At 48.8% G+C, this 26,949-nt stretch overlaps 2 protein-coding genes and 2 long non-coding RNA genes across 4 annotated transcripts; 2 read left to right on the top strand and 2 right to left on the bottom strand.

Annotated features, from left to right (window-relative positions):
• Positions 1-213: 213 nt before the first annotated feature.
• On the top strand, positions 214-6,735 carry LOC124476488 (keratin, type II cytoskeletal 8-like). The gene is made up of 9 exons (XM_047033654.1): positions 214-713; positions 2,418-2,626; positions 3,404-3,464; positions 3,607-3,702; positions 4,224-4,388; positions 4,553-4,678; positions 5,333-5,553; positions 5,693-5,736; positions 5,972-6,735. The coding sequence occupies exons 1-9, from the start codon at positions 309-311 to the stop codon at positions 6,253-6,255; spliced, it is 1,611 nt and encodes a 536-aa protein (XP_046889610.1). The 5' UTR covers positions 214-308; the 3' UTR covers positions 6,256-6,735.
• On the bottom strand, positions 6,542-8,068 carry LOC124476494. Its single transcript, XR_006957042.1, has 2 exons — positions 7,945-8,068; positions 6,542-7,586 (listed from the first exon to the last, which is right to left on the bottom strand). It is a non-coding gene; the product is annotated as an uncharacterized LOC124476494 (long non-coding RNA).
• Positions 8,069-19,227: 11,159 nt separating this feature from the next.
• Positions 19,228-25,056, top strand: LOC124476490 (keratin, type II cytoskeletal cochleal-like). The gene is made up of 9 exons (XM_047033655.1): positions 19,228-19,824; positions 21,291-21,499; positions 21,581-21,641; positions 21,811-21,906; positions 22,103-22,267; positions 22,490-22,615; positions 23,109-23,329; positions 23,736-23,803; positions 24,135-25,056. The coding sequence occupies exons 1-9, from the start codon at positions 19,321-19,323 to the stop codon at positions 24,359-24,361; spliced, it is 1,677 nt and encodes a 558-aa protein (XP_046889611.1). The 5' UTR covers positions 19,228-19,320; the 3' UTR covers positions 24,362-25,056.
• Positions 24,925-26,712, bottom strand: LOC124476493. The gene is made up of 2 exons (XR_006957041.1): positions 26,525-26,712; positions 24,925-25,696 (listed from the first exon to the last, which is right to left on the bottom strand). It is a non-coding gene; the product is annotated as an uncharacterized LOC124476493 (long non-coding RNA).
• Between the last annotated feature and the right edge of the window lie 237 nt (positions 26,713-26,949).

Here is a 26,949-nt window from a genome sequence, read left to right as displayed (position 1 = left end):
TCACCCACCACCCCTGGAAGAGCCTGTGCAGTTGCCCCCACACAGCAGAGCCCAGTCCAGCCAGGTAGCCTGCAGCCAGCCTGCAGCCTCCCACCCCCAAACACAGAGTCCTGTTACAGCAACTCCCCCTTCTCCCTTTCACCCAGAGCCCTGTCCAATCAGAGCAGGCCCCTGGCCCCTCCCCTGAGCCAGTCACTTAAAACCGTATGGAAAGCATCTGTTCTCCCTACCCAGATCAGCCCCTTCACTCTGCCTGCTTGCCTGTCTGTCTGATCCCCTTCGTCAGTCCTTCGTGTTCCAGATCCAGGATGTCAGTCAGGAAGAGCACCAGCTACACCGTCAAGTCGTCGTCTGCAGGCGCGGCTCCCCGGAGCTTCAGCAGCATGTCGTACTCCGGGCCCGCCACGGCACGGCAGAGCTACAGCGTGAGGAGCTCCTACGGCGGGGCGAGCCGTGGGGTGGGGGGCAGCTACGGAGGCACCGGGGGCTTCATCTCCAGCTCCTCTGCCTACGGAGGAGGCATGGGCCTGGGCATGGGCATGGGCATGGGCATGGGCGGGGGGAACATGGCTCCCATCACGGCCGTGTCTGTGAACAAGAGCCTGCTGGCTCCCCTGAACCTGGAGATTGACCCCAATATCCAGGTCGTCCGCACCCAGGAGAAGGATCAGATCAAGACCCTCAACAACCGCTTCGCCTCCTTCATCGACAAGGTGAGTACTGGAAGGCCTGTCTGCCTGTCTGTCTAGTTTAGCAGTAGAGTTGTACTTCGCCTTGTGATGATTGCATCTAGAAAGAATTCAATGTTTGAGCTTTAAGATATGAGAGGTTCAGCCTTGCTCTGTCTCTTCAGCCTGGATGAACAAACGCATGCCTTCGAGAGAGAGACAGAAAAAGATAGAGAATGTGTGAAACAATGTTGAAGTGCCCTTCACGAGGCAAAGCAGAGCTGATAGGAATGTTTATCCTGGGTTATCTGAGGCGACATCTGATGGTTTGGCAGGAGTCCTTTTATAGTGATGAAAAGCAGACTTGCTGGGTGGGGGAGGGGGAGAGAAAGAGGGAGGGAGGGAGGGAGGGAGGGAGGGAGGGAGGGAGGGAGGGAGGGAGGGAGGGAGGGAGGGAGGGAGGGAGGGAGGGAGGGAGGGAGGGAGGGAGGGAGGGAAGGAAGGCGTGTCATTGCTCAGATCTCTCTATGTGTTACCTTGGGACTGGCCCAGCCCTGGGGTAGGGTGTGGCTCAGTGCTGGACACACGCACAAGGACACACACACAGAGACACACACGGACACACACACTCTCATGCACACACACACTCTCCAGCAAATGGTGGTTGAATGGAAAAACACATTCATTTTATAGAACATTGTGTCAATTTGTTCATTTCAAAGGGTGAGGTAGTTGCTGAGTTATTCAGGCAGTGTGTGTGTGTGTGTGTGTTTGTCAGCCTCCCACACTTTTCTCCTCTGGAGGGATATTGAGGAGGTTAGCTGGACTTGTGTTCTTGCCCTCTATATTACGTAAGCTTTCCTACAAAATGCCAACATTATTGTGATCATGCAGAGAGAGAGCCTTCGCTCTCGCTCCTTGACTCCTGCCAGTGGCCTGGTCTCACAACCAGGCGAGCCAATCGGAGAAGAGAGAATCCTTTTTAGGGCAAGTCCACCTGAGCAAAGTCCACAGCCATATATCTTCTGTCTTTCACAGTTATCAGAGACAACATTCCAGCTGCCCCGCTCCCCCTTCTCCCCCCTCCCGCTCCCGCTCCTCCCCCTCCCACCTACACTATGGTTAAATATTTACCTTCACAGGCTGTGAGCACGACCACACCTAGTTTCTCACACTTATTCCTTATCAATCACTCTCCCTCTCCCTCTCTTTGTGTTTCTCTCTATTACTGTCTGTCTCTTTCTCATTGTCTCTCTCCTCTCTCAGCCCTCTTACATCCTAACCTCGCCCTTAAAAAACAGGAAAACACTGAACTGGGTTTCCATCACCATGCAACCAGAACACCCCCCCAACAATCACCCTCCCAACCCTTCCTCTACCCCTCCACACACCCTCAACCTCTTTCCTGCTAACTCTTCCCCTGCTAACCCCTCCCCCCTGTCATCACCTCCCCTCCACAGCTCCCCCTCCAACCCCGTCAGGATGCAGAGTCACCAGAGTTTCCTCAACAACAAACTAACTCTAACAAACCTCCATCCTGTCAGACACTGTTGTTTCTCCTGGAAGCTGCAGGCTCAGTACTCAGCACTGCCCAGGGAACCATGACCCACCCATCCCCTCCCTCCTCACCCGTCTCTCATCTTCTACCCACACTCAGGTGTACTTCCTGCTCGCCTGACAGTAGTCAAGTTAGTCCTCAACTTCCTGGTCACCTGACCCTTGATCTTCTTCTTCTCTTGCTGGTCCCAGGTGCGTTTCCTGGAGCAGCAGAACAAGATGCTGGAGACCAAGTGGAGCCTCCTGCAGGACCAGACCACCACACGCTCCAACATCGACGGCATGTTTGAGGCCTACATCGCTAACCTGCGCAGACAGCTGGACGGCCTGGGTAACGACAAGATGAGGCTGGAGGCTGACCTGCACAACATGCAGGGGCTGGTCGAGGACTTCAAGAACAAGTGAGTCTGGGTCCAGGACCAGGACCAGAGTTAGGGTTATCCCTGGACAGGACCAGAGTTAGGGTTATCTCTGGACAGGACCAGAGTTAGGGTTAGCCCTGGACAGGACCAGAGTTAGGGTTAGCCCTGGACAGGACCAGGGTTAGTTGGGGCTGAGATGGTCATGTAGGTGTGTCAGCTCCCAGACGGCCTGGTTCCTGGTTATACAACCCTGGTCACGTGACCCAGGTCACATGACAGACGTTGTGGTAACCTAACACCTGTTCCAGAAGCAGACCTAACAGATCAGCCAATCAAACATTGGCACGCTCTTACCTGGCTCTGGGCCAGGTAAGAGCAGGACATCTGCCTCTCCTCCTGCCTCCCCCTCTCCTCCTGCCTCCCCCTCTCCTCCTGCCTCCCCCTCTCCTCCTGTCTCAGATAGTTAGAGAGAGGAAGAGGGATTGAGAGAGAAAGAGAGAGAGAGAGAGAGAGAGAGAGAGAGAGAGAGAGAAAGGGAGAGAGAGAGAGTGAGAGAGAGAGAGAGAGAGAGAGAGAGAGAGAGAGAGAGAGAGAGAGAGAGAGAGAGAGAGGAAGAAAGAGGGAGAAAGACAGATAAAAAGAGGGAGAGAGAAGAGGGAGAGAAAAGAGGGAGAGGGAAGGTGAGGGGAAGAGGAAGAAAAAAAAGAGAAACAGAGAGATAGAGAGAAAGAGATGGTTAGTTCTAAGGACAATTTTCTTGCCCCCTAGTGGCCATGTTCAGTATTGGCTCATTAATTGCTATTTTCTGCTCTTCAGGTACGAGGATGAAATCAACAAACGTACCGAATGTGAGAACGACTTTGTTCTCATCAAGAAGGTATGCTTGCATCCCCTCAGCCAGCAATCTAGCAGTGGTACATATTGATATCAGACAGGATTCATATCACCTAGCATCATGGATCATTTTGGTCCCTGAATCTCAACACAACTCATGCTCCATCTTTGTGTGTGTGTGTCAGGATGTGGATGAGGCTTACATGAACAAGGTGGAGCTGGAGGCCAAGCTGGAGAGCTTGACGGACGAGATAAACTTCCTGCGCCAGATCTACGAGGAGGTGGGCAAATTACATATATTTTCCTACTCTGGGATTGGTTAAAACAACATTCTGGCTCTGACTAAATTTGACTGAATATACACATGCCATTATCTTGTAAAAAAACAGCCATTGGGTCTGGATTGGAGGCTAACAGATAATAAATGGATGTGTTCCTGATTTATGGTTCCAGAATATATCTGAGTTCTGGCGTGTCATGATGTTGTGGTAACTGTAGGAATGCTGCGTAAGATATCTGGTAACCGTATGAACGCTGCATGTGCAGCATGAGATCTGATGAGCATCTGCTGCCAATCACAGCTGCTCCTCTAGACGCTGCAGTCATCTGCTCTACGTTTGACCCGCCCTCTCTCCGCCCTCTCTCTGCCCCCTCTCTGCCCCCTCTCTGCCCTCTCTCCGCCCCTCTCTCTGCCCTCTCTCCGCCCTCTCTCCGCCCTCTCTACGCCCTCTCATCTTCTATCTTTCCCACTCCTCGTCTCTCTCCTCTCCCCCCTCCTCTCCCCCTGTCTTCCCCCCTGCAGGAGTTGAGGGAGCTGCAGGGGCAGATCAAGGACACCTCAGTGGTGGTGGAGATGGACAACAGCCGCAACCTGGACATGGACTCCATCGTGGCTGAGGTCCGCGCCCAGTACGAGGACATCGCCAACCGCAGCAGGGCTGAGGCTGAGACCTGGTACAAGTCCAAGGTAGGACTCCCTGACTTTTTGAATCATGACTCCTGACCTGAATCATTGCTCCTCACTCATGACTCCCTGACTCCCCGAGTCATAACTCACTGAATCATGACTCCTGAATTCTGACCACCACTCTCTTCTGAATCCTGACTCATGTAGATGATGTTTTTGTTCAGTATGAGGAGATGCAGACATCAGCTACCAGGTACGGGGATGACCTGAGAGCCACCAAGACAGAGATCTCAGACCTGAACCGCATGATCCAGAGGCTGACGTCTGAGATCGACTCTGTTAAGGGACAGGTACTGAACACTACATTATCCAAAATCCACCTCGACAAGTTACCTCATGCAATTAACCCTTGTGTAACCTATGGGTCATCGTGACCCTTCAGTCATTGTGACCCACCGTCGTGTTGTGACAACTTTACCTTCATTTTGAAACATTTTCTTTTAACCTTCGTGCTATCTCAGACCCCCCACAGCGCGAAGGTTAAAAGAAAATGCTTCACTTTATTTTTGTATTAGGTAAAGTTGTCGCAACACGACGGTGGGTCAAAATGATGAGGTTCACAATGACCCAAAGGCAGCACAAGGGTTTAAGACAGTAGTCACTGTAACAGTGGTGTTCATGTGTTTACTCCAAATACATCAAATGAACTACAGGAAGCTGAGAATAGAGTACATAGCTACAGGAAGAATATGCTATTACAACAGAATAGAGGGCCTAATGGAAAACAGTTAGAACTAATGACAATGTCTTAATTTAGCAGACTCTTCAATCTAAAACCACAGTCGGGGGTAACTTAAACCTGGGAAATCTTTATCTGCGGTTAAATGTTCGACTACTGAGCTTTAAGCACCCTCGTAGAGTATATAAAACCCACCCCTGAAATACTGACCTGAGCCTCCTCCTCTCCTCTCTTCTTGTCCTCTTTTCCTCCTCCTCTCCTCCAGCGTGCTAACCTCGAGGCCCAGATAGCCGAGGCGGAGGAGCGTGGAGAGATGGCGGTGAGAGACGCCAAGGGCCGCATCAGCGACCTGGAGGCTGCGCTCCAGAGAGCCAAGCAGGATATGGCACGCCAGATTAGAGAGTACCAGGACTTAATGAACGTCAAACTGGCCCTGGACATTGAGATCGCCACCTACAGGAAGCTGCTGGAAGGAGAGGAGGACAGGTGAGGCTCCTGGGAAACCCAACAAGCTGCTTCTGTTTCCTGCTCTCTACATGCTCTGCTGGGGTTCAGGAATATCAGTCTAAGAACCTTGGGGATCCACCTGTAACTAAGTCTTCTATATGTATGGTTGTGTTTCCAGGCTAGCGAGCGGAATCAAGTCCATCAACATCTCCAAACAGAGCAGTGAGTCCTGATCCTCCCACACCATGCTCAGCTTCAGGCTCCAACCATTACACCTTCATTCCACAACTACCTCATTGTCCCACAGCTACATCATAATTCCACAGCTACATCATAATCCCACAGCTACATCATAGTTCCACAGTTACCTCATAGTCCAGCAACTACTTCCTAGATGTAAATCCCTCCTGCACTCTTCCACAGTCACATCCTCTCAGCTCTCCTATCTCCCCCACAGCGAGCTACAACTCCTTCCCCATGGAGAGTGTGAGCAGCAGCTACAGCAGCGGCGTCTCCAGCAGTTACGGTGGCGGTTACAGTAGCGGTTACGGTGGCGGTTACGGCTACGGCTCTGGTTCTGGCTTGGGTTCGGGCAGCTACAGCTCCGGCAGCGCCTACGGGAGCAGCAGCGGGCACGGGGGCAGCAGCGTCACCCAGAACAAGAAGAGTGTTGTCATCAAGATGATCGAGACCAAGGACGGGAAGGTGGTGTCTGAGTCCTCCGAGGTTGTGGAGGACTGAGGGGAGAGGCTGCCCCGAAGCAACCAGCCACAACTGCACTGTCAGGAGCTGTTTAGGGTTAACCCTGACCCTGTCAGGAGCTGTTTTAGGGTTAACCCTGACCCTGTCAGGAGATGTGGCTGCAGAAGCAACAAGCATTCTAATCCAACCAAAGATTTAGAAAATGGACCAAAGATTCCTTAGTGATACTGAATACCGGCTTGTGCCTTTTTATTTTTTATTGTGTACTAAAACAAAGATATTGCTGTGTGCCTTTCTCAACATTCCATTACCGACCTATGCCCTCTGACCTCGGGTTTGACCTATGCAACAGGCCTGACCTCCGATCGCCCTGAGAGGAGGTGTGTGTGTATTGCAGGCCCAGACATCTGGTTAGCAGATAGTCTCCTGTGTTCTCCTCTCAGCCCTGGCTAAAGCTGACACTGCAACTGCTAGCCTAAGGGCTTTTTGCTACCAAACAATAAAAACCTTACTGACGAAGCAAGTTTATTGTCTTTACTTTTCTCTATGGTTTACAGTCCTTTCACACTAATAGAGATTAGAAACAGGAATTTCAGTGAGTCTCATCAGCTTGAAGAAAGCAATGATCTTCAAACTGTTGATGTGCTGAATACACAACCGTAGATGTCAGGATTAACCACATTTTAACTCAGAGTGACCAACTACATAGTTGGTAGTTATTGTGTACAATTTCCCTACATTAAATAGATTTGATGACAAATTGTGTGGAAACTTGGTTTCACAATATTTTGCAAATGTTGCTTGGCTTAAAGAGGGACAATTGTTAGCTTTTAGATTACTCAGGGTTCTGTTGCTATAGGTTGCGAGTCACCTCTGGTGAACTTGAGGCTACACCTCAACCTTGATATGTTCAAGAGGGGACTAGGCTGGTCTCAAATAGCTTGTCACCAGGGGGCAGTGTAACACGCCATCTCAATTGGTCCACCAGGGGGCAGTGTAACCCGCCACCTCACTTTGTCCACCGGGGCACAGTGTAACCCGCCATCTCACTTTATCCACCGGGGCGCAGTGTAACCAGCCATCTCACTTTGTCCACCGGGGGGCAGTGTAACCCACCATCGCGACACAGCCAAGCAGCTTTGAGAGAACATTTACATTTAGTCATTTAGCAGACGCTCCTTTCCAGAGCGACTTACAGTAAGTACAGGGACATTCCCCCCGAGGCAAGTAGGGTGAAGTGCCTTGCCCAAGGACTTCTTCCCCATGGAGAGTGTGAGCAGCAGCGGCGTCTCCAGTGGTTACGGTGGCGCTTCATTTGGCACCATGGGGAATCGATCCGGCAACCTTCTGATTACAAGCCCGACTCCCATCTGAGTACATTTACATTTAACAATTTGGCAGATGTTTTTATCCAAAGCGACTTACAAGAAAGAGCTTTACAAAAATTGCATAGGTCAATAATCATGAACATCGAGACATTGCAGGAAGCCAAACATGAAGCATACCTTTTGAAAAGCAAATAAGTGACAGTGGGTAGAACCAGAAGAGCATGAAGCTAAACATGTTACAAACATGATCCTCGAAAGTGCCAGAGTGTAACTGAATTAAAGCAAGCAACAATAATATAATTCACAGCGAGTACAAGTAGTTAAATCAGTTTCAACTAACCAACAAGTGCAACAAGACCCTCAATAAGTGTCATTATGTTCCTGGAGGAAATGAACTAACCTCTGATCCAACAAATCTTTCCTAAGTACCGCTGTACTCCCGCAACAAGTGCATCTTTAGCCTTTTCTTGAATGTGGGGAGAAAGTCAGTGTCTCTGATGGAGGATGGGAGGTGATTCCACCATTGTCGGGCCAGACAGGAGAAGAGCTTGGGTTAGGAGCAGGTGCTCTTGAGAGGTGGGACCACCAGGCGGTTGTCAGAAGAAGACCATAGGTGGCGGGTGGGAGTGTAAGGCTGGACGAAAGACTGGATGCAGTCTGGTGCAGTCCCGTTCACTGCTCAGAAGGTCAGTACCAGGGTCTTAAATCTGATCCGGCCGTGATGGGTAGTCAGTAGAAGGAGATGAAGAGCGGGGTAACATGAGAGCGTCTGGGTAGGTTGAAGATCAGGCGGGCTGCTGCGTTCTGAATCCTTTGGAGAGGGCGGGTTGTGATGGAGGGAGAGATGGTTTGGAAGAGAGGAGAGGGGACTGGATCAAGGGGACAGGAGGTGGGGCGATGAGAGAGAATGAGGTCAGAGATCTTTGCCTCGGACAGGGGAGAGAAAGAGTTTAGACATTTAGTTGGGTCAGTCATAGAGGGTGAGTTGGTAGGAAAGATGGGTTCAGGGAACTGACTGCTAATATCAACAACTTTCACCTCAAAGAAGGAGAAGTCATCTGCTGTCAGGGAGGGGGGGGGGCGGGGGAGGTGTGTTAAAAAGGGTGGAAAAGGTTGAGAAAAGTCAGTGAGGTTTTGAGGTAGAGGTAATTTTGTTCAGGAAGTAGTGGGTTTTAGTAGCAGTTGTGTGAGCAGAAAATGATTTTAGGAGGGAGTGATACTTATTAAGATTCAGAGATTAAGTCCTGTTTAGCTAACAGAGCAGTGTGCAGGCCCCTGTAATAAAGTACGTTACCACCTTCACAGCTGGTGTAATGTAATTACAGTGTGTCAGTACATAACACAATGCCAAAACCCAACATATTTTGATCCTGATCTTAAGGAATAATATGAACATTTGAGATCCGCACATGCAGGCTTCCACCCTGACTGTCCTGCATGCAAATATCTCTCATCAACTGTTGAAGGGTCTGAGAAACACCTGCCCTTCAGATAAAGAACAGAGAGGGAGGGAGGGAGAGAGAGAGAGAGAGAGAGAGAGAGAGAGAGAGAGAGAGAGAGAGAGAGAGAGAGAGAGAGAGAGAGAGAGAGAGAGAGAGAGAGGGAGAGGGAGAGGGAGAGGGAGAGGGAGAGGGAGAGGGAGAGGGAGAGAGGGAGAGAGAGAGAGAGAGAGAGAGAGAGAGAGAGAGAGAGAGAGGGAGGGGAGTGGGGGAAGGAGAGATTGACAATCAGACAGATAAGCATCTACTCGTAAAGAAAGGAGAGATGAATAGTTGCTCTTTAAAAAGCAGAAACATTTTACTATTAAAGGTCACGAGTTCTCCACATGTTCTTCTTCTGAAGAGATGGGCAAGCTGTAACAGGCTGGGGACCTTCTGAGTAGTAAAGGGAAGGGTGCCTGAGAGAACTGTATTCATCTCAGGGAAATTAAGACGTTACCACAGCCCTAATGATCTAGTCATTTTAAGCCAAAATGGGGGTCAACCTAGGCCAAATTGCAACCGACGCAAACAACGGATTTTGTATCCTCAATATGTCCTGAGTAAGGAAAAAAAAACTAGAATAATCCCATTTGGGGAAAGTTTCGAAAAAATAATATATATATAGCCTATTCATTATTTTTCTCACGTGAAAAGGGTAAACATTTTAACCTTTAGATATCACCATGAAAATGACTGAGTTGATTACTTACATTAAGACAAACACAAAATTGATATGAGCAAACGGTGCATAATAATGTATGCGCTAATTTGCATAAATACCACAACAAATCTAAACATTGGATATAGCGAGGTGAAAATGTATTGTAGAAGCTTGTTCACATCTTACAGTAAAACTACTACAATTTCAACAAAATCAACAAATGAGCTGCACAAATGTCTGCTCAATGCAGATGACAAGAATGAAGATGAGATTCTCTAGGGGTGCATTGTGTACGTAATTTGATTGTTTGATCCAGCCACTTGACCTACCTTCTTCTGCATTCTCCTGTTATTCCCTCAGACTCCTCCCCGAGAAACAGTGCCACGGACCCAGCCCCAAACCCCACGTTTAGATCTGTTGTGGTATTTATGCAAATTAGCACATACCTAATCAGATTATGCACCGTTTGCACATGTTAACAAACAATAAAAAAACTTGGAATACATGTTTTGTTGGTCTTAATGTAAACAACCAACTCAGTTATTGTCATGGTGATATCTAAAGGTTAACATTTTTACCCTATTCAGTTGAGAAAAATAATGAAAGACTATAATTCAACCCTCCTGGCCCTCTGCTGCGTACATGCAAATCATGTCTATCATGTGTAGAAACAACGGAAGGATGAAGTGTGGCTAAGGAACGCTGTAAGAGGCTGGGGGGGTGTAAGAGGCTGGGGGGGTGTAAGAGGCTGGGGGGGTGTAAGAGGCTGGGGGGGGTGTAAGAGGCTGGGGGGGTGTAAGAGGCTGGGGGGGGTGTAAGAGGCTGGGGGGGGTGTAAGAGGCTGGGGGGGTTGTAAGAGGCTGGGGGGGTGTAAGAGGCTGGGGGGGTGTAAGAGGCTGGGGGGGTGTAAGAGGCTGGGGGGGTGTAAGAGGCTGGGGGGGTGTACGAGGCTGGGGGGGTGTAAGAGGCTGGGGGGGTGTAAGAGGCTGGGGGGGTTGTAAGAGGCTGGGGGGGGGGTGTAAGAGGCTGGGGGGGGGGTGTAAGAGGCTGGGGGGGTGTAAGAGGCTGGGGGGGGTGTAAGAGGCTGGGGGGGGTGTAAGAGGCTGGGGGGGGGTGTAAGAGGCTGGGGGGGGGGGTATAAGAGGCTGGGGGGGTGTAAGAGGCTGGGGGGGTGTAAGAGGCTGGGGGTGGTTGAAAGAGGTTGGGTTGGGGGACTGTCAGACCTTGAGTTTGATACATAACTGTCATTGAGAGGTTTGATTATTTTCTTGACAGTTTCTTCTTCTGTTCCACTGAGATGGATAAATAACAAAGTGCAAATATTTTGTTACTGTACTTAAGTAGATTTTTCTAACTCTGTACCCCTCTACTTCTTACATTTTTAAGCTAAGCTTGTTTCTTTAGTTTTAATCTGTATTTGTTGGTGAATAATATTAAGGTGCTTTCACACCTGACGTTTGGTCCGTTTCAATCGGACCATGGTTTGTTTACTCTGAAACTCTGGCTTGCTTGGAGAGGTGAGAACACGCATTCAAACTCTGGTGCGGACCAAACAACCGAACCATGGTCCCCCTAAAAAGACGGGACTCGGTCTGGTTCCAAGTGAACCTTGGTTTGGTTCGCTTTAGGTGTGAACATAATATTCAGACTTAATATTGGCCTATTCCAGGAAGCCAAAATGTTATGCATTGTGGGTTGAAAAAGGATGTTGACACTTGGCAGAGACAGCCGTGCCAGTTCTTAGCAGCAACACTAGTTACGGGAAAACGTGGGGGAATGATGAAATCAAGGCTCTTCTGCAAATATGGGCTGATGATCATATTGCAGAGATACTTGTGGAAACACATAAGAATAGCGAGGTATTTAAATTATTTAGTGATATACTGAAAGAAATAAGGGTCATTATTAGTCTGGCTGCCAGCCCAACTTCTCCCCGCCCACAAATACATTTGGTCGGGAAGTTGGGTCTGGAGGGTCTCGTATTGGGAACAACTACATAAAACCAGGATCTGGGTGGACCAATGAAATGGTCAGGGCGGGCTTTATACGATGATGGACAGATGATCAACAGTAACGTAATCAACAACGTCACGAAAGAGCCCTTGGGTTGAATTTGTTTTCAACAAACAACATATTACGTTGCTCTGATTGGTTGTAGGTCTATCCAATTTAGCGAAGAGGCATTTATTCATTTGAAATGTATACAATTTGTTTTACGAGTTCGGTTGAAACACGCCCCATAGTCACAGCCCAACGGAGAGTTTTCAGACTCATAATCTGACTAGAATTATAAGAAGAGTATGACAACGTCAGGCTAATGGCGTTGATAAGCCAATTTAGATTTTTTTTATGTTAATGCTAGTTCTTCATCAGTTATTCTATAAAATATAATCATAAATGTGTACAAAAGTAATATGAAATTAAATAAGATATGAAATATTTACAATTCTACTCAAGTCACTGACTGTCCTTGCTGTCTACAGAGCCAGACCCCACCCAAGAACAAATACCAGAAAGTAGGGCTACGACAGATACTAGTGAAGGGGATAGTGAAGATGCTGATGATGGTGAGTGAGTGAGGTAGACACTTGTTGGCTGTTTTGACTTATTAGTGAACTGCTGTACCATTGGCAATTACTTACACATAGATTTTTACATAATAATACTCCTTGTTGAGTGGTTAATTGAAAAAACAAACAAATTGGGAGCACTGCGTCAGGCCCTGTCAAGAACATAGAGAAACAGAAAAATAAAGAAACAATTCTATTATATAGTCTAATATAAAAAGTTGTGTTAAATTGATCTTTGGCGATGAAAAGTCGAGGGGCGGGGCCATGGCCGCGGGAACTAGGGGTGCTGAGTGTGCTGCAGCACCCCCTGACAGCACGAGAATATAAAATGATTTGACTTAAGTCAAAAATTTAAAGTAAAAAAGACATCCCCTTCACTAGACAAGGTTTTACCAATTGAAAAATGGCTATGTGTATTTTACATAAAGCTCAACTATTAAGGCTCAAATAAAGGGCAAAAAATGTGGCTCGCGTGCTGCGATGGAACTCCCGAACTAGCATCACATCAAAAATAATGTGCTTGCATTAGCAGGGCAGCTGTGGTGGTGTATACGGCCTGTTCTGGTGGGCCGGTCTGGATCAAAGTCGAGGGGCCTATTTTTTTTTTGGGGGGGGGGGGGGCGGGGGGGGCACCAATATTCTTTTAGGGGGCCCAGTATTCCTAGCAACGGCCCTGCATGTGTGTATGCATATATATGTATATATATATATTAGTGCTGTCAAACGATTAAAATATTTAATCACGATGCATTAAATATGCATGTTGTATTTGCTGCAAAATATTTTATTTTATCTTATTTTTTACTGTTGCTTGCTTTTCTACAGGTACACTTGCACTTACAGCGATTCATTTTGTTTAATTGTAACTTACTTAACTACATGCTCTTATGGTTCTTCCCTTTGGCACTTATTTTTGGTTGTTCACAATGTGTGCTTCGTGTTTTGGCTAGCCGCAATGTTGTTGTTATTATCAGTGACCTATGCACAGGCGTGGATTAATGCACAGGCTTGCCTAGGCTGTAGCCTAGGGGCCCCACGTATGCAGGGGGCCCCTATATTGGCCGGATTGTTTTTTAATGTTTTAAATGTACTTCAGCAGGAACAAAATAAACACCTAATTGGCCCATGAAAACTTTTTCTTTTTAATAAGCAAGTGATTGGGTAAATGTGACTTGGGTCACATCTGTCCAATCAGCTGCTGCTGGTCAAATCATGTCAATCATATTAATTACTCACTGCTATTACTAGATGGCATAGTGGCAGAATTAAATGACCGAAAGAAAGTATTAACGTGGAGCACAAAAACGCAAAATACAAAGGTTAAAAGAACAACGTGACCAAGATATCCTGAAACAAATCCCGAAACTGAATGGATACTTCAAGGCTGCTGAATCTTCATCCAATATTTAAGGGGGGGCTCACAGAGCAACCTAGGGGCCCCTGACCACCTAATCCGCCCCTGCCTATGCACTTTGTAAAGCTCTCTCTTGGAAGTTGCTTTGGATAAAAGCATCTGCTAAATGAGTAAATGTAAAGGGAGGGGCCCTTCTATCTCTGGGGCTGAGGTCTCCGAGGTGGTTGTAAAGCTCCACGGTGGCAGGGCCCCTGGGGTGGATGAGGTCCACCCGGAAATCCTTAAGGCTCTGGATGTTGTAGGGCTGTCTTGGTTGACATGACTCTGCAACATCGCGTGGACATCCGGGACAGTGCCTCTGGACTGGCAGACCGGGGTGGTGGTTCCCCTCTTTAAAAAGGGGGACCAGAGGGTGTGCTCCAACTTTAGGGGATCACACTCCTCAGCCTCCCTGGGAAAGTCTATTCAGGGGCTCTGGAGAGGAGGGTCCGTCGGATTGTCGAACCTCGGATTCAGGAGGAGCAATGTGGTTTTCGTCCTGGCCGTGGAACAGTGGACCAGCTCTATACCCTCGGTAGAGTCCTGGAGGGTACATGGGAGTTCGCCCAACCAGTCTACACATATTTTGTGGATTTGGAAAAGGCGTTCGACCGTGTCCGTCGGGGGCTCATGTGGGGGGTGCTCCGAGAATACGGGGTTCCGGATTCCCTGATCGGGGCTGTCCAGTCCCTGTACGACCGGTGCCAGAGTTTGGTCCGCATTACCGGTAGTAAGTCGAACTCGTTCCCGGTGAGGGTTGGACTCCGCCAGGGCTGCCCTTTGTCACCGATTCTGTTCATTACTTATATGGACAGGATTTCTAGGCGCAGCAAGGGCGTTGAGGGGGTCCGGTTTGGTGACCTCAGGATCGGGTCGCTGCTTTTTGCAGATTATGTGGTCCTGTTGGCTTCATCGGGCCGCGACCTTCAGCTCTCACTGGAGCCGTTGGCAACTGAATGCGAAGCGGCTGGGATGCAAATCAGCACCTCCAAATCTGAGGCCATAGATATAGACCGGAAAAAGGTGGAGTGCAATCTTCGGGTCGGGGAGGAGATCTCTATTTACCAGTCGATCTACGTTCCTACCCTCACCTATGGTCACGAACTATGGGTAGTGACCGAAAGAACGAGTTTGCGAATACAAGCGGCCGAAATGAACTTTCTCCGCAGTGTGTCCGGCCTCTCCCTTAGAGATAGGGTGAGAAGCTCGGTCATTCGGTAGGGGCTCAGAGTACAACTGCTGCTCCTCCGCGTTCAGAGGAGCCAGCTGAGGTGGCTCGGGCATCTGATCAGGATGCCTCCTGGATGCCTCCCTGGTGAGATGTTCTGGGCATGTCCCACTGGGAAGAGGCCCCGGGGAAGACCCAGGACACGCTGGAGGGACTATGTCTCTCGGCTGGCCTGGGAACGCCTCGGGGTCCCCCAGGAAGAGCTGGTGGAAGTGGCCGGGGAGAGGGAAGTCTGGGCCTCCCTGCTTAGGTTGCTGCCCCCGCGACCCAACCCCCAGACAAGCGGTAGATAACGATGACAAGTATATATAAGGCGGTGATTTCTATTGATGGATATTTCTGTAATTCTACCGTTGCTTTGGCAATATGAACAATTGTTGTTTACATGCCAATAAAATCCTTTGACCTGAACTTAACTGAGATAGACAGAAAGGGAAGGATAGATGGAGAGAGAGGGAAGGAGAGAAAGAGAGGGGAGGAGAGAGACGGAGATAGAGGGAAGGAAAGATGGAGAGAGAGGAGGAGTCGTCCTGGCCAGCTGTCAAAGTGTCGGAGCAAGACACTGAACCCCAAGCTGCCCCTGATGAGCAGGCCAGCTGCATGGCAGCTCCACCACCATCAGCTTGTGAGTGTGTGTGTGTATGTGTGTGAGTGTATGTGAGTGAGTGCGTGAGTGTGTGTGAGCGTGTGTGTGAATGGGTGAGTGAGAGGCAACAATGTCAAACACTTTAAGTACTGCTAAGGTAGAAATGACAGAAATGCAGTTCATTTACCATTAATATCTAACCCTAACCTTAAATAAAAACTACATAGTTCTACCCTACCTATAAATGCTAAAACCTTTATTTATGCACCAGGGAAAGTCATTAATTTATTCTCAATTATTTCAGGGAGGTTTGAGATGACAGTCTGACAATTGGTCTGTAAAACAAGTTGACAGTCTTCATAGCTGCTAGTAAAGTTGGTTACATAACGTCAGCTAAACAAGTTCTCTCACGCATATAGGAACACGGAGTAGAGAGGGCTACACTCAAGAGGAACACAGAGTAGAGAGGGCTACACTCAAGAGGAACACAGAGTAGAGAGGGCTACACTCAAGAGGAACACAGAGTAGAGAGGGCTACACTCAAGAGGAACACAGAGTAGAGAGGGCTACACTCAAGAGGAACACAGAGTAGAGAGGGCTACACTCAAGAGGAACACAGAGTAGAGAGGGCTACACTCAAGAGGAACACAGAGTAGAGAGAGCTACACTCAAGAGGAACACAGAGTAGAGAGGGCTACACTCAAGAGGAACACAGAGTAGAGAGGGCTACACTCAAGAGGAACACAAGAGTAGAGAGGGCTACACTCAAGAGGAACAATATCCTACCACACAGGGACAGGTGGGCCTCAGTGCTCCGCCTACACGTTGCTTTGGATACAAGCTTCTGCTACATCTGAACATATCAGATTGCAGAGGCTGAAGCAGAGAAGCCAAATCCATCCTGTCCCCATTTAAATACCCCCCAGCCCAGGTACCCAGCCCCCAGTCTGCGTAATGCCAGTCCTACCGATTGTAATCCCTGCCAAAACGACATACATATATCATAACATTTCTTAACTTCTAAACCTAAATAATGAGGCTTTGACAGTAGTCGAAGAGTCAGGGTGTGGTCTGCTGGCTTTGGTTACAGGAGGGTGTGTTGTGTGTTGGCTCTGCCCTGTGCCAGGGTATGTTAATGTGCCTGTAGCCCTGCACTAGTTATATCCTGCTATGTCTTGCCCTTTCACACACACACACTCAGATATACACACACTCAAACAAACACGTGAACACACATGCTGGTTTCAGGCTGGGCTGGTCGGCAACCCAAAGAGGAGGCCTACAGTTTCCAGGTGTTCCATCTTCAATATGTCTTGTTTCATAACATAAGTCCTGGTCCCCTGCTATGTTTGTTGGTCCTGGTCTGCAGTTTAAGTTAATGATGTTCAAGCTGCTGAGTGGTGTCAACTTTAGTGGTCAGCCTGGGGGCGATACGGGTTACGATGGTACACCTGCTTTTTAGTTGTTCTCCAGTGATGGAAAGTTAAGCCACAGGTAAGCCAAGTGTTTAAATTAAAACAATTATAAACCTTTAACCAACCCAAAGGTCATGTGACGCTGGTTTAGCGCTGCTGGTGACCTAAGGGTAACAACGAAATGACAGGTTGCCTATTCTGTTCCCAAACTCCTACAGTCATCGACCTGAATTTGTAGATAGCTTTTCTGAATGCTTTACTATCTGACTGGTAATGGGCCATTCACAGAGAAGCTGCAAAACTCTTCTGGTGAACATAGTACAGTATGGGCCTGGGGCCTGCAGGCTTCGTTTCACCCTTATAATCACTCTCACATTTCTAAGCTAAATCTCCTGCCAGGTATCAGTGGATCATCATAAGCTTCACACTCTGAGAAAAGAGGCAGGGAGAATTCCACAACCTGTTCCAACAAGAGGCCTGAAATGTCACCTGTCACATCTTAGCACATCAAATGAGTACTAGTGACAACTCTGTCTCTCACTGCTCTCCCTGCAGGATGGAAAATGTCATTTTTAAACAATGAAATATCAAATATAACGATTAGTGGTGGACATCCGGAAGATTCATCATGAGGTCCTTCATGCAGTGTTCCAATTCCCCAAATCAGCTTCTGGATAAAATTTGTATTTTGTTTCACGTCTTTGTCATCCCTGGGCCATTATGAGAAGAAAAATTATCCTCCATACTATTGTTTATGCATGTAAGTACTAAATGAAAACTGTGCATCGGGGGGGCGAGGGGCGGGGCTGCCCCCGGGGGGGCGAGGGGCGGGGCTGCACCCGGGGGGGCGAGGGGCGGGGCTGCACCCGGGGGGGCGAGGGGCGGGGCTGCACCCGGGGCTTCACCTGTCCTTTACAGAGGGAGGCGTCGGCATGTGTCATCTCGATGTGCCCGAACAGGAATCTTCTGTACAATTAATTATGTCTCAACATGAATTTCTGCTCAATATGGCTACAGCGTTCCAACAACCTTTTTTGCGAGGATGAAATGTTGTTATTGCTGCACCGTCCTCTCATTGGAAAATGTAAAATTGTAGTTGAGATGTTATTGTTACTATGGCTAGTTACAGTCCACCTTGGCACTAAACACAACATCTCAATTCATTTAGTAAAATGTAGTCACTATGCACTTCTTTTCGTTGATTGTCTACTACAGTTTATATTGGCACTTTTTATCGCTTTGGATTAAAACACAAATGAACATGTTAAGGTTCTCTCCAGAACCCTGTCATTTTTTAGCTGCAACACTGCTTGTTGATGGGAAACACTTGGCTGAAATCCCAGGGTGCTCTATTCAGTCACAAGCATCTTTGTGTGCGCTGCTCAGACATGTTGGTCAGCATCAGTCTCTCTTGGCAGCGGGCCTGAACTCAGGGCAGGGACACTACCAGCCGTTGTGTTGGAACATGCTGGAACCCTCTCTCTCCTTTATTCTACTCTTCTAACTCCAATTTAACATATGTAACATAAATATGACTTAAAGATAATTTCATCTAACCTCTCACCACTTACAGTCATGCTCTTACCAGAACTTCATGACTGCAGATGATGAACACAAGGCCAGGGTTAGGGTTAGACAGTATAACCAGGCCAGGGTTAGGGTTAGACAGTATAACCAGGCCAGGGTTAGGGTTAGACAGTATAACCAGGCCAGGGTTAGGGTTAGACAGTATAACCAGGCCAGGGTTAGGGTTAGAAAGTATAACCAGGCCGGGCGCACAGACAGCTTGCACAGACAGCCGTGGTCCACAACCCTAATCAAGACTGCTGCTCCTATCAACAATCTGAGTGCTACACAGAACCAGGACCATGTAGTAGAACCAGGACCATGCAGTAGAACCAGGACAATGCAGTAGAACCAGGGCTAGGACCATGCAGTAGAACCAGGACCAGGACCAAGTCTGAGCTAAATTATGTCTACATGATACTTATAGCCAGTTCAACAGGACTGTATCTCTATATGATCAGATTTGTACCCCATCATCAGTTGGACATGGGAAAGTTATTTGCACAGCTCCCTCCACCCCTGCTGGTAAATGGCATCTAAAGGCCTCATGCCCGGAGGGCCTGCAGCGATGTCTGTGTGAGTAGCTGGGTGTACCCTGGAGAGATCAGGTTACCAGGCATCCCTACCTGCCTGACGTGACAGCGAGTTGAGCAGCCCTCCTCTCCCTATCTCCCTTCTTCTCTCCCTGCAGGTGAGGCCTGGGACAGGTACACGCCATGGTGAAGTGGGTGGGGCCAGGATGGGGTGTGTGGAGACTCCTCCCCCTCTGAGGCAGATATAAGCAGGGTGAGTCCAGAGAGGAGGCACTCACAGGTGTCTGATTCTCCTCTCAGTGAGCTCCACCGTCCTTTCCTTCAGCCCTCAGCAACAGCCATCATGAGCGTCACGTACAAGTCCTCGTCCTCCGGCAGCTTTGGCGGCGGCAGTCTGAGCGGCGGGCTCGGAGGTTTTGGAGGCGGCAGCATCAGGAAGAGCTCTGGCTTCTCCAGCTTCTCAGCAGCAGCGGCACCCATGGGCTCCAGCCGCATGAGCAGTGTGTCCATCCGGCGCTCCGGCGGGGGAGGCTTTGGTATGGGTGGAGGTGGTGGAGGTTTAGCTTTGGGCGGAGGTAGCTTCAGTATGGGCGGAGGTAGCTACAGTATGGGTGGTGGCGGTGGCGGCTTCGGTATGGGCGGTGGCGGCTACAGTATGGGTGGTGGAGGCTTCAGTATGGGTGGAGGCGGAGGCTTTGCTGCTGCTCCCATCACAGCTGTGACTGTCAACCAGAGCCTGCTGGCTCCCCTAAATCTGGAGATTGATCCCAACATCCAGACCGTCCGCACCCAGGAGAAGGAGCAGATCAAGACCCTCAACAACCGCTTCGCCTCCTTCATCGACAAGGTGAGTGCCCCTCATCCTCTGGGATGTCTCCCTATATATATACATATAACTTGGCAGCATGCCTGAGTAGTCTCCTCTTTTCCATCTTGGAGAGCTCATAAATATTTCACAGCTGCTGTTATGCAAAGCATGTCAGTGCTGCCTTTTAATCGGAAACAAACGCTCAGTATAGCGTTACTGTGGCGAATGCATTGTGTTTTGGCTGCTTCACAACCAGAGGACCAGAGGACCAAAGCATGACGGGTCTTCTGGTCAGCCTGGGGCACCCAGGCGCTTGCAGGCCGGCTGCAGAGAGAGACAGAGAGAGAGAGAGAGAAGAGAGAGAGAGAGAGAGAGAGAGAGAGAGAGAGAGAGAGAGAGAGAGAGAGAGAGAGAGAGAGAGAGAGAGAGAGAGAGAGAGAGGGAGGATCACTTGAGTGGCACTGTGGGACGGAGCTGGTGAGGGTTAGGGGGAAACCTGAGAGCAGGTAGATCCGATGACCTGTACCTCTCTAGGATGGGGGGGGATCGATTCCCTACAGTCACCATGGCAGCAGCAGCCTCCCAGCAGAGTGCTCTGAGCGTGGCATGAGATGTCTTGCCCAGGGCTACAGGGCCTCTTCACAGTGCTGTCAGTGTGATTCACACACAAAAAGAGAAAAGGGAGAAAGAGGGAGGGAGAGTGGGGGAGAGAGGGAGGGAGAGTGATGGAAAGAAGGAGTGAGAGTCAGGGAAAGAAGGAGGGAGAAAGGGAGGTGATTAAGGAGGCTGCAGGTTCCATCCAGCAGCTTCTGCCTGCAGGCAGGATGCGTGCGGCAGCTTGACATGATCCCTGATGAGAGGCTGTGATACGTCCTGCTGTGATACACCCTGCTGTGATACGCCCTGCTGTTATACGCCCTGCTGTGATACTGTAGGGCAGGGTGGAGCTCTCCTGTCAGCCTCGCCCCTGAACTGTGCTGCTGCGCATAAGGAATTCTCCTGGGGAGCTGTTAGGACTTGTTAGGAGTCAACTCAGTCCACAGCTACATGACAGCAAACAACAGGCAGGTCCACACTGCAGCCAGACAACCAGCTAATCCAAAATCAGACAGCCAGCTAATACAAAATCAGACAGCCAGCAAACTCAAAATCAGCCAGCCAGTTAACCCAAAGTCAGCCAGCCAGCTAACTCAAAGTCAGCCAGCCAGCCAGAAATATTGGAGTTCTGCTTGAGTACAGCTCAAACAGTGTTGAAATGTTTTCTCCTTAAGCCACACCCACAACAACCAATATGGCATGTATAGCCAATTATATATTATATGATACATATAGTTATTTAATTAAAGGCTTACCTGGAACATTACAGAGTTCTGCGGCATTGTTCCTGACAGCCAAAGACAACTGTGGTTTGCCCTCAACTTCCTGGTCACCTGACAGTAGTCAAGTTAGTCCTCAACTTCCTGGTCACCTGACCCTTGATCTTCTTCTTCTCTTGCTGGTCCCAGGTGCGTTTCCTGGAGCAGCAGAACAAGATGCTGGAGACCAAGTGGAGCCTCCTGCAGGACCAGACCACCACACGCTCCAACATCGACGGCATGTTTGAGGCCTACATCGCTAACCTGCGCAGACAGCTGGACGGCCTGGGTAACGAGAAGATCAAGCTGGAAGGAGAGCTGAAGAACATGCAGGGGCTGGTCGAGGACTTCAAGAACAAGTGAGTCTAAGACACCAGTACCCTCTAAATATCCTTTCTCTCTCGTTCCTCCACGTTGACATCCTCTCTTCCTCTGTTCAGATATGAAGATGAAATCAACAAACGGGCCGCAGTGGAGAACGAATTTGTCCTGCTCAAGAAGGTGAGTGTGAAACTGGAGGAGCCCAGTTACAACCTGAATCTGCTCTAACCAGGTTTGAGTTTTACTGAGCTCCAACCACGAATGTTTTGGCTCTTGGACAGGTTGTGTGCTGGGTACATATTTAGCACCCTTACTCCGCAGATAGTAACGTCTCCATGTGTGGTTGCAGGATGTGGATGGAGCCTACATGGGAAAGGTGGAGCTGGAGGCCCGGGTGGATGCCCTCCAGGACGAGATTAACTTCCTCAGAGCCATCTACGAGGCGGTGTGTACCCCACCAGCTGTTACTCAGAAGACGGGCTCACCAGGCCCTGCGTCAAGAAAACACACACTGTGCTGACTGTTTTACCTCTTTCTCTCTCTCTCTTTCTCTCTCTCTTTTTCTCTCTCTTTTTCTCCACAACCGTTCTCTGCTCCTGCTCTTCTTCTTGTCTTCTTCTTCTCTCCCTCTCCGTCTGCAGGAGCTGTCTGAGCTGCAGGGGCAGATCAAGGACACCTCAGTGGTGGTGGAGATGGACAACAGCCGCAACCTGGACATGGATTCCATCGTGGCTGAGGTCCGCGCCCAGTATGAGGAAATCGCCAACCGCAGCAGGGCTGAGGCTGAGACCTGGTACAAGCAGAAGGTAGAGTTAACAGGGTGGCTCATTCTATTCTTCACTATACTTTTTTATTCTTTTATCTGATTGTTTCATCCAAAGCGACATACAAATAATGCAAATACAGTACAATGCACAGGGGTTTCTGCATGGTCGTTTAACATGAACATTGAAAACAGATCAAAGGATGAGATGTTGATGAGGCCTGTCAGTTCCTTGAGAGGAGTCTAAACACCTCACTGTCTGTAGTTTGAGGAGATGCAGAGCTCTGCAGGGAAGTATGGAGAGGACCTGCGCAGCACCAAGTCAGAGATCGCAGAGCTCAACCGCATGATCAGCCGGCTCCAGAACGAGATTGAAGCCGTCAAAGGACAGGTAGGTCCTGCAGCAGCCAACGTCTACAAGCCCTACCTTGGTGAAATTCAGAGAAACTTGTTTGATACCCAGTGAGCTTCAGAGAAAGTTGTGTGATACCCAGTGAGATTGAAACCACAAATGATCCATGTTTTCTCCTCTTCTGACATTTATCTTATACTCTTCTACTCTCTCCTGCTTCACGCCCTCTCCTCTCCTCCTTCACTCCCTCTCCTCTCCTCCTCTCTCCTCCTTCACTCCCTCTCCTCTTCTCCTTCACTCCCTCTCCTCTTCTCCTTCACTGCCTCTACTCTCCTCCTTCACTCCTCTCCTCCTCTCTCCTCCTTCACTCCCTCTCCTCCACTCTTTCTCCTCTCCTCCTTCACTCCTTCTCCTCTTCTCCTTCACTCTCTCTCTCCTCCTTCACTCCCTCTCCTCCACTCCCTCTCCTCTCCTCCTTCACTCCCTCTCCTATCCTCCTCTCTCCTCCTTCACACCTCCTCCTCTTCTCCAGCGTGCTAACTTGGAGGCCCAGATAGCCGAGGCGGAGGAGCGTGGAGAGCTGGCAGTGAAGGATGCCAGACTCCGCATCAGCGACCTGGAGGCAGCACTCCAGAGAGCCAAGCAGGATATGGCACGCCAAGTGAGAGAGTACCAGGAGCTGATGAACGTCAAGCTGGCCCTGGACATCGAGATCGCCACCTACAGGAAGCTGCTGGAAGGAGAGGAGACCAGGTAAACAGTGCAACCAAGATTCCATCTTGGGATCTTCTGTGTCAAACAAGGGATGGTTTTTAGATTTTTTTTTGATTAACTTGATTTGATATCTGCTGAAGAAGTCAAACTACAGCTTGTCCTACAAATTGAGTAACACTCCCTCCCTCTCTTACTCCTTCCCTCTCACTCTCTCCCTCCCCCTCCATGTCTCTCTCTCTCTCTCTCCCTCTCTCCCTCCCTCCCTCCCTCCCTCCCTCCCTCCCTCCCTCCCTCCCTCCCTCCCTCCCTCCCTCCCTCCCTCCCTCCCTCCCTCCCTCCCTCCCCCTCCATATCCCCCTCTCTCTCTCCCTCCCCCTCTCTCTCTCCCTCCCTCCTTCCCTGCCTCCCTATCTCTCCCTCCCTCCCTCTCCCTCCCTCTCTCCAGGATCTCGTCAGGCGGTGGAACTGCCACCATTCACATCCAGACCTCAGGTGGTGGAGGAGGCGGTGGTGGTAAGAACACCTTCCTAGATTTTCACATACACACACCAGTCCCAGTACTGTTCATAGATTTTCACATACACACACCAGTCCCAGTACTGTTCCTAGATTCTCACATACACACACCAGTCCCAGTACTGTTCCTAGATTATCACATACACACACCAGTCCCAGTACTGTTGTACACACTGTTGTCCAATCTGTCGTTTATAGATACAGTTCCGTTATGTGTATCAAGTAGAATAGAAGATGTTCAAATCTGCATCATGGGTCTGAGTGTTGACTTGTATCCCTCTCTCTATCTCCATCCCTACATCCCTCCTCCCCTCCTTCCCTCTCCCAGGCTCCGGAGCAGGGTTTGGGATGGGAGGAGGAGGAGGGTTTGGCTACGGGGGCGGCAGCGGGATGTCCATGTCTCTGGGAGGAGGAGGAGGGGGGGGTGCGGGCTACGGCATGAGCAGCATGAGCAGCATGAGCAGCGGAGGAGGAGGCTTCGGCAGCCTGAGCGGAGGAGGAGGAGGGGTGTCCATGTCTCGCTCCTCAGTGGTCCAGAGCAGCAGACGCTTCTAAACAGAGCTGTCTGACCCTTCCTCTCTCCTACTTCCATTCTTCCATCTTCTATTCATCCCCTCTTCACAGACCTAGCTAACTCACTTACAATCCTCATGTTCCCGCTAGGCAGTCCCCTCTGACCTCCAGCCCAGCGGCCAGCCTGTGCTGCAGGGGCGCATACACAGACTGGCCACTAGGGAATGCTGTTCAGCTACAGCCCACTCTAGTCTCTGAACACTTATAACTAACTAGGACAGAGAGCAGTATTTTCTGAACTACACCAGCAGAGGGACTTCTTCCTCCCTCTGTCAACCAGGATGTACGGAGACACAGCAGTGGTCCCTTTGGCTATGATAGAGCATTCTTAGTGGGTGATGTTCTAACTACAAAGGCAGTTACAATATTTTGTTTTACAGCTTAATATTTTGATAAAAAGGATTTCCCATCTGAAGCCAGTGTTAGCCATGCCTTCTGTGCTTTACTGGTGCCATCTTGTGACATCAGAAGTGAACAAAGAGTTCTCTGTTCCCTCCACAAGACCAGCTGTCTCTGTACCCTGTAGGCCTCCTACTGGCACCTGGTTTTAGTTTTGTTTCTTTCTTTAAACATTTTTACCAAAAAGTGTCTAGACTGTTGTAACCAGATTCCTCTGTTGTGATTGCCCTGTGATGTTGTACCAAAACATGCTGAATAAACCCTGAGCTCTAGATCAAGCTGCTGTGATTCTGTGTCTTCTGTAGTATCTCTGTATGCTTGAGACCGGGGGCCGTGCTAGACCCAACGCTCTACTGGGGTACAAGTATCTCTGTACAGGGCCCACATTCTATACTACACTACAAGAATTCAAAATCTGGCCACCTTAACAACGGTTAGCTAGCCTAACTAGCACCAGCTACAGTTTACACAGTTAGGCACTAACCCTGTGTCGGACAGGTCCGGCCTCCTCGTCATCCCCTAACTGCAACCATGAATGGTTAAAAAAATATTTTAGCAACAAAGTGATTTTTTTTCAATTTTTTTTTGAAAGGTTGAAAGAAAATTTTCAAAAAAGTGTTTTGAAAGAAAAGTTTGCATAATTGATGAGTACTTCATGATGACTCTATTATACTCTATTGTGATGACTTTATTATACTCTATTGTACTCTGTTGTTCTCTGCTCTGCTTTACTCTGTTTTAGGGTTAGGGTTACATGGTTTTAGGTCTGTTTTAGGCTTCTCTGTTCTCTTCTTCCCCGTCCTCCTCTCCTTTCACCGTGTGTTAGCGTATCGACACGTCCGGCCCCGTCTGTGTGACCGTTCCGTGTCCGCAATCGACTGGCCTTATCTCATCTTATCCATCCAGCCTCGGTCCGATCTATGCCACATGGAAGGAAAAATACTGAATTTAGTCACTTGAGCCATGCAGTGTAAATGCAGCCGTACTTGCAATGCAACTTTGTTTCATTTAGGACAGTAGTATGCGACCATGAGCAGAGCACCCTGAACTGTGGTACGTCGTTTCACTGTTACAGTTTTATACTGTTACAATGTTACACTATTGTATTGTTACACCATAATAGCTTTAAGTGTTATAATGTCATTACACACACAGGTGGCTAGCATGTAAGACACACACATTCATACACAGGTGGCTAGCATTTAAGACACACACACACAGGTATTCAAGCAGGGTTTGTGTAAATGTCACGGGTCTCTCTGCCACTACCAGATGCAATGGAAAGACCCACTGTTCTCTGCTTGTCCTGACCTACACCTGCGTTCCCCCAAGTATTTGTTCATTGTGTGTGGGTGAGTGTGAATGGTGTCTCTTATACAGAGGACACGGATGATGTCTGTAACATGTTCCTGTATGTTGTCTTTATTACAGACGACACATCTAAATGATTTTCCACAGAAGAGCCCAGTACTCAACATGGACACACTGCTGAGGCCATGTTAGAGGAAGTGACAAACAGCGTGACCTGCCATCTGCTTTCATGAATAGTTTTGTTAGAGCAGTTGAATGTTAATGCTTAGCGCTCATTGTTTATTGTTGATAATCAATCAATAATCTAAAATCAAAAACTCAAATTAATAAATCTGTATGAATCAAAAATATATCAAACCCTGAATACATTTTTTTAATTGTTAAATATTGAAATGATACATCTTTTTACAAAGTTTTAGTAAGAATGCGACTGACCCTTAAGTATGGTGAACCCAGGTGTGGGACTTTTACTTAGAAGGAAACCAGGAAATGAGGGAAGTTTCAAGGTACAGGCAGGCAGCATTCAGGTGATCTGTATCTTCATCCAACACAGGTTGAACAGGACTCAGCGCCAGGAAATCACAAAGGTCTTGGCACTGAGTATCAGGAACTGGAAAACAAACACTAAGAATGACAAAAGCCAAGCCAAACTAGTCTTAGCAGGGCCATGCTGGGAAGGTGTTTAAACCAACAGCCCAGGGTGTGAGGAGTTACAACAGGTGTGGGAGTGAAACAGATCATTGGGAGAACGTAGTGCAGATGCCTGTTCCATAAAGGCCACTCAAAAAAGCTGGACTTAAAGTCCCTTGACTTTCAACTTGACTTGAATTAGCTTAACAAGTCAAGCAGGGCTAAAGAGG

Source organism: Hypomesus transpacificus, chromosome 14, assembly GCF_021917145.1.
Source record: "Hypomesus transpacificus isolate Combined female chromosome 14, fHypTra1, whole genome shotgun sequence".
Taxonomy (NCBI): domain Eukaryota; kingdom Metazoa; phylum Chordata; class Actinopteri; order Osmeriformes; family Osmeridae; genus Hypomesus; species Hypomesus transpacificus.
The sequence above is the reverse complement of the archived record's forward strand: the minus strand, read 5'-3'. Positions and strand labels throughout refer to the sequence as shown.

Excerpts from the sequence above, each read along its gene's own strand:
- LOC124476488 (XM_047033654.1), top strand. The coding sequence starts at position 309 with ATGTCAGTCAGGAAGAGCACCAGCTACACCGTCAAGTCGTCGTCTGCA. Across the intron at positions 714-2,417 it reads TCGCCTCCTTCATCGACAAG|GTGCGTTTCCTGGAGCAGCA; the intron begins GTGAGTACTGGA and ends TGCTGGTCCCAG. Across the intron at positions 3,465-3,606 it reads ACTTTGTTCTCATCAAGAAG|GATGTGGATGAGGCTTACAT; the intron begins GTATGCTTGCAT and ends TGTGTGTGTCAG.
- LOC124476490 (XM_047033655.1), top strand. The coding sequence starts at position 19,321 with ATGAGCGTCACGTACAAGTCCTCGTCCTCCGGCAGCTTTGGCGGCGGC. Across the intron at positions 21,500-21,580 it reads GTCGAGGACTTCAAGAACAA|ATATGAAGATGAAATCAACA; the intron begins GTGAGTCTAAGA and ends TCCTCTGTTCAG. Across the intron at positions 21,642-21,810 it reads AATTTGTCCTGCTCAAGAAG|GATGTGGATGGAGCCTACAT; the intron begins GTGAGTGTGAAA and ends GTGTGGTTGCAG.